A 6,278-nucleotide genomic window follows, 5' to 3' on the forward strand; every position below is an offset into this window, starting at 1 on the left:
TTTCGATCACGCACTTCACACAGATAGAGTTGCAAAGCTTACTCTTGAATGACCGCTCAACGCTGACACGGTCCCTTTCATGGGTAAACAACGACGTGACTCACACATTGCCGAAAATTCGTGAACACCGTATGCAATATTCTTCAGTGAAAAAAATTTCAAGATATTACTCGAACGAACTTGCAGCGCGTGGAAAATGGCAAGGCAGTTCTTGGAACTTGGCGAAGAAGTTTCGCAGGCCTCATGTACGTGAGAGAGCCGTAAAAGTGAACGAATCGCTAGAGTTATACATGGAACTGTGATAGGCTTAGTAGATATCGTTCACCGAGAGCGTTACAGGGATATTTTACTTTGCCCCACGGTGTCATTTTCACGATTTCGAGGTCTAAGCACTAGTGCAGTAGGACAGAGTGAGAAGGATATATCCTGCAAACGTAACCGACAAGTATCAACCACCTTATGATTTCGTATTAGTGTAATCGTGAACCTCAAACATATGAAGAAGCTGTTGAGGACTCGGGACTGACGGGTTTATACAAATGAAGTACACGAGAAATAAGGTATAAAATAGTAGGATAGCGAGAGCGTGTGTTTAGGAGCGTGTCTGCTCTGTGGCCCGTGTCCACAAGTACTGACTCAGCGGTCGTCTACGACTCTATAGAAACACCATAGGTGGCGCGACCTAAAGGCACGTTTTCACAACATCCTTCCTTTTTTATTAAAGATCCATATTTTATAATATTACACATTTATGTAATGGATTACGATAGAAGGATTTACATAGGTGAATTACATTAATCAATGCCAAAGCGTTTTGTCGGTTGTCTGTTGCGACTTGACTTACGTACATCTTCGTTCGTATTGGACCTAATCGGCAATACTTGTTGAACAGCTGTTGACTGCATTTCGGAACATTGATTACTGTTAGCTTCTTGGTTTACAGATATATTATTAGCATTTTGATTTGTTACACGCAATGATACATTATTTTCAGGATTTACATTGTTACGTGATTGAGATACCTGAGTTAATTCGCACGGTAGGATAACTGGATCCTTGTTACGTGAGTTCACCTTTTCGATGTAAGGTGCTGGAATCAAAAGCCATCTATTACGCTTTACAATACTTCCACTCATGGTTCTAACCATGTATGCATTAGGGCTATCACATATCTCAGTGATTTCAGCGTAGCGTCGCATATCAATAACCCAAACTTTGTCTTTTACAGATAATTTAGATAAATTTGTCACGCGATGACGCTTATTATAATAATATTCCTGCTTATCTTTTCTCTCTTTTTCTTTAATTGAGATTTTTTTATGATCAATAAAAGTACCTAATTGTTTCGGATGCATAGGAACAATCGATCTGATTTTACGCGAAAACATTAATTCCGCAGGTGAATAACCGTTTTCAAGTGGAGATGTTCTATACGCTTGTAAACCTAAATAGACATCATCCGATTTTGCGATTATCTTTTTTGCGATCTTTACTGCGGACTCAACTTCACCATTACTTTGAGAATATTTTGGCGAGCTAGTTACATGAATTATATCTAACTTTTTACAAAATTGTAGAAACTTTTTTGAGAACTGAGTTCCGCCGTCGCTTCGTATACATTCAGGATTACCATACCTACTGAATAACTCTTTACATTTTTCAATTGTATTTTCTTCAGTCAAAGAAGGCATTTCTGATATTTCGAAAAAACGAGAATAATAATCGGTGGTAATCATATACCATTTTTTCAGCTTAAAAAAATCAATTCCGATTTTTTGCCAAGGTCTGTCCGGAAAATTTTCTTTTACAAATGGTTCTTTTACATTGCTTCTATTTTCTATACATTTTGGACAGAATTCAATGAGATTTTTTAATTGTGAGCCTAGTCCCAGCCACCAGATTGATTGTTTAGCTCTATCACGACATTTGCTTATTCCCAAGTGTCCTTCATGCAATTTATTTAAAATCTCAAGTTGCAGAGAAGGTGGAATTACTAATCTGTCATTATATAGCAACAAATCTTGTACATATGAAAAACTTTCTTTAAGTTGAAAATAAGGAAATAAACCGTCTGGTAACTGAGTCTTCTCTGGCCACTTATTTAAACAATAGTCAATTATTTTTGAACAAATAAAATCAGTTTTTTGTTCTTCGCCTATTTTTTGTAAGTAATTTTGTTGTACAGGTAAACTTTTAATAATGAGATTTACATAAGCATCGGCTTCGTCGCAAAGGTCATATTTTGTATTACATTCCAATGGATAACGTGAAAGTGTATCCGCTAATACTAATTGTTTTCCCGGTACATGAACAATTTTATAATTATAACGCATAAGACGCATTCGAATTCTTTGCAAACGAGGAGTTATTTCGTCCAAAGGTTTTGTTTTTAAAATTTGCAGGAGCGGTTTATGATCCGTCTCCAAAGTTACCTCTATGCCTGTTATGTAATCTTTAAATTTATCTGAGGCAGCTGAGAGCGCCAAAGCTTCTTTTTCAATTTGGCTGTATTTACGTTCTGTTGACGTTAGCGTTCTCGATACATATGCCACGATTTCGCGCGTTCCGTCTTTATTTTGCTGCATAAGTGCGGCTCCGAGACCGTAACTTGACGCGTCAGCTTGAATGATTACATCTTTTTCATAATCGAAGTGAGCTAAAACCGGTGCTTTTAATAATGCAGATTTTAAGCTTTGAAAGGCTTTCTTTTGTGATTCACCCCATACAAATTCAGTATCACTTTTTAACAATGCGGTAAGCGGCTCTAATAGCATCGATTTGTTGGGAACAAACTTGGCTACAAAATTAATTGTACCTAAAAATTGCTGTAAGCTTTTAACATCGTTCGGTTCTGGAAATTTGCTTATGGCTTCTAATCTTTCAGGTAATATTTCTATACCTTTCTGAGATATTCGGTGGCCTAAAAAATCAATTACAGTGACACCGAAACAGCATTTAGATTTATTGGCGGTGACGCCTTCGTTATCTAACCGTTCCAGCACAGTTCTCAATAGTTGATCGTGCTCATCTATCGTTTCCGCAAAAATCATAACGTCGTCAACTTGACAGATGACATTTGGTAAATCGGCAAATAATTTCACGAACATTTCCGAAAAATAATCTGACGCGCAATTTATACCAAATGGCAAACGCTTACTTTTGAATCTACCGAAAGGGGTAATAAAAGTAGTTAGAGCTTGACTTTCCTCGGATAATTCGACTTGATTATACTCGGAATTTGCATCTAGTTTTGAGAAAAATTTCGCACCTTTTATTCTAGCTAAGGCTACATCCACCTTTAAAATTGGATAAACACTGCGTTTGACACTATCATTTAAAATCGTATAATCTCCGCAAACTCTAATACCGTCACCTTTTGGCGCGCATACAATTGGACTACACCATTCCGTCGGTTCGTTTACTGGAGCTATAATGCCTTTTTTTTGCATATCGATCAAATTTTCTTTTAATTTTTTCATCAAAGGAATAGGTACAACGCGAGGGGTCGTTTGCGCATGCGGCTTAATATTTTCTTTTAATGGTATAGTTAACTTACGTTTAAATTTTCCTAAGCCATTAAAAACGTTTGGATACTCTTTTATCGGATCAAATTTACAATAAGACTTTTCGGCAATTTTTTTAGTTTCCAAAGCATTAACAAATTTTACTAAATTGAATTGTTCAATGTCTGGCTTGCCTAATAAAAATCGATCTAATCCTTTAATTACATAGGCTTTTACATTTTCTACAACGTTTGCTTTTTTTAACTTCAAGTACACAAAACCCATGACTGACATTTTTTTACCATCCGCGCTGTAAATAACTTGTTTAGTATTTTGGATTTTACTATGAAATTCGCGCTCTGCAAATTTATATGGAATACAAGAAACATCTGCACACGTATCTATATTAAACGTAACGTTTTTACCAAGATTTAAAACCTCGAACTCTGCTGTGTAATCGCGAGAATTGTTTTGTTTACGTTTCACTGCTCCGATGAAGTGTGTGTTGAAAACATCTTCGCTCGTGTCGTCTTCTTCGGGATCCGCACCGTGTATGGCGTTGATCGACTTGCTCCGACACACCTTGTCCCAGTGGTTCTTCTTCCCGCAGTTTCGACAAGTTGAGTTGAGTGCAGGGCACTTCTTCGAATGATGTTTTCGTAAACCGCAGCGAGAGCAATTTTCGCTTTTCGCTGTATCTCCATGTTTTTCGTTACTTTTTTTAACACTAGGCTTCTTTTTTATAATACGATTCACTTCACTTTTTTCTGGGTTCTTTGAGCGCAAAACTTTATTTTGCTTTTCTTGCATCTCCGCTTGTCGCACTAACGTAATTGCATTTTCTAGCGTGAGATTTGGAGTGAGCTGTAATCGTTCAGAAGCTCTAACATCTTTTATCCCGATGACGATGCGATCACGAATAAGATCATCTTTTAATGTTTCATAATCGCATTTTTCAGCTAACGCGTGCAAAGCCGTAATAAAAGAGTCAACACTTTCAGATTCTTCTTGGAATCTCGAGTTAAACTTGTATCTCTCAAATATAACGTTCTTTTTTGGAGAAAAATACTCGTCAAATCTTTTCTTAACCTCACTGTAAAGAGTCTCATTCACGAGGTTAGGAAATATACGTAACAAGATATCTTCGGCTTCTTCGCCCATTGTGTAGCATGGCAAATCAACTTTTTCTTTTTCTGACTTATTTGTCAGGCCAGCCACAGATAAATATCTCTCAAAACGTTTAATCCAAACCGGCCATGCCTCTGGTTTAGTAAACTCAAATTCTCGGGGAGAATTAACTTTAGACGTAGTATTTGAAGCTTCGTTAGCCGTCTGCGTCGCACCTCTTGATGTTTGTGGACCATTCGCCATCTTGTTCTCCTTTTTTTTTTTTGCACGGCAACAGTTACACGATAAAGGAATGTGCGCTAACCTTACACTTTTTTATCTCGTTGAAGTTCAGTTTAAATACCGACTTCTGACACCATGTTGAGGACTCGGGACTGACGGGTTTATACAAATGAAGTACACGAGAAATAAGGTATAAAATAGTAGGATAGCGAGAGCGTGTGTTTAGGAGCGTGTCTGCTCTGTGGCCCGTGTCCACAAGTACTGACTCAGCGGTCGTCTACGACTCTATAGAAACACCATAGGTGGCGCGACCTAAAGGCACGTTTTCACAACAGAAGCTGTACGAAGAGTGGGGTGCTCCGTCCGTCTGATGAAATCATTAACTGTTGAGCTTGCAGACTGTGAAGGTGGGTGATTGAAATCAGTGCACTCATACAGTTTTTTTACCCTGAGTGTAGAACAATTTTCGATTTTACTTGAGTGAATAGAAATAATTTAACGGATGTGCGTTGTTTTCAGATTATTTTCAAGAAAAAAAGAAAATGGAGTATGTAAACATTTCACAACATGTGCGGGTGCCTATAGAGTGGATATTCGGAATACCTTACGATTTTCTGGTACAGTCAGTAAGATTGGCAATGAGCGTGCACATGGCGAACGGTGACCGTAATGACGATAACAACCCTCGAAATCACGTGATCGTTTATCAGGCGGGTGTGGCGGCCTGTCTGGTACGTGATGAAAAGGGGGATTTTCTGTTTGAAAGAATGTAAGAAAATTTTTTATCCAATTACACAACTTTTAGAACAAATTTATTCTCCTTTTTCTTCTCTTTAACAACGAAAACCTTGAAACTTTCGTGATACATACGAGATATTCCACACCATTCCACCTAATCGGTGAAGGTCACCGACGCCGATCTTGGTGTCAATTTTTTTCTCAATTCGTCTATCGAAAAAAAAGAATATGTGTTCGGCCGTTTTTCGATTAGGCCACCTGTGTCGATTTCATGAATTTCCCAATTTTTCAACTTTTTCGAAACAGACTTTTTTCAACTGGCTCTATCTTCAAGAGCTTTCATTCTTTTCAAAAAATGATAAAAGTATAAAATGTGTCAATAAGTCCAGGCTTTCTGAAAAAAAATTTTGAAAATTTTTCCAACCTCACAATTCTCCAATTTTTCCGAAAAAAAATCAAAATTTTCTGAATTGCGACACCTTCGATTTTCCTGAAACTTTTTACTTGCATTCGATCAGTTACAATCAAGTTTTCCTCCAAAAGAAATTATGGACTTCCGATTCGTTTAGGAGTTACACCATCATAAGTATCGAAAAATCCAAAAAATCAACGGAAATCAATCATAGTGTGTTCTAATGATTTTTGAATCCCTCAAGAATCCCTTGTGAAATTCAATCTTAATCATCC

The 6,278-nt window shown here is 37.4% G+C and overlaps 1 protein-coding gene across 1 annotated transcript; it reads right to left on the minus strand.

The window, feature by feature from the left end:
* Positions 1-794: 794 nt before the first annotated feature.
* On the minus strand, positions 795-4,874 carry LOC124297764 (uncharacterized). The gene is made up of 2 exons (XM_046749074.1): positions 3,929-4,874; positions 795-1,090 (listed from the first exon to the last, which is right to left on the minus strand). The coding sequence occupies exons 1-2, from the start codon at positions 4,872-4,874 to the stop codon at positions 795-797; spliced, it is 1,242 nt and encodes a 413-aa protein (XP_046605030.1).
* Between the last annotated feature and the right edge of the window lie 1,404 nt (positions 4,875-6,278).

This window comes from Neodiprion virginianus, chromosome 2 (genome assembly GCF_021901495.1).
Source record: "Neodiprion virginianus isolate iyNeoVirg1 chromosome 2, iyNeoVirg1.1, whole genome shotgun sequence".
Taxonomy (NCBI): Eukaryota; Metazoa; Arthropoda; class Insecta; order Hymenoptera; family Diprionidae; genus Neodiprion; species Neodiprion virginianus.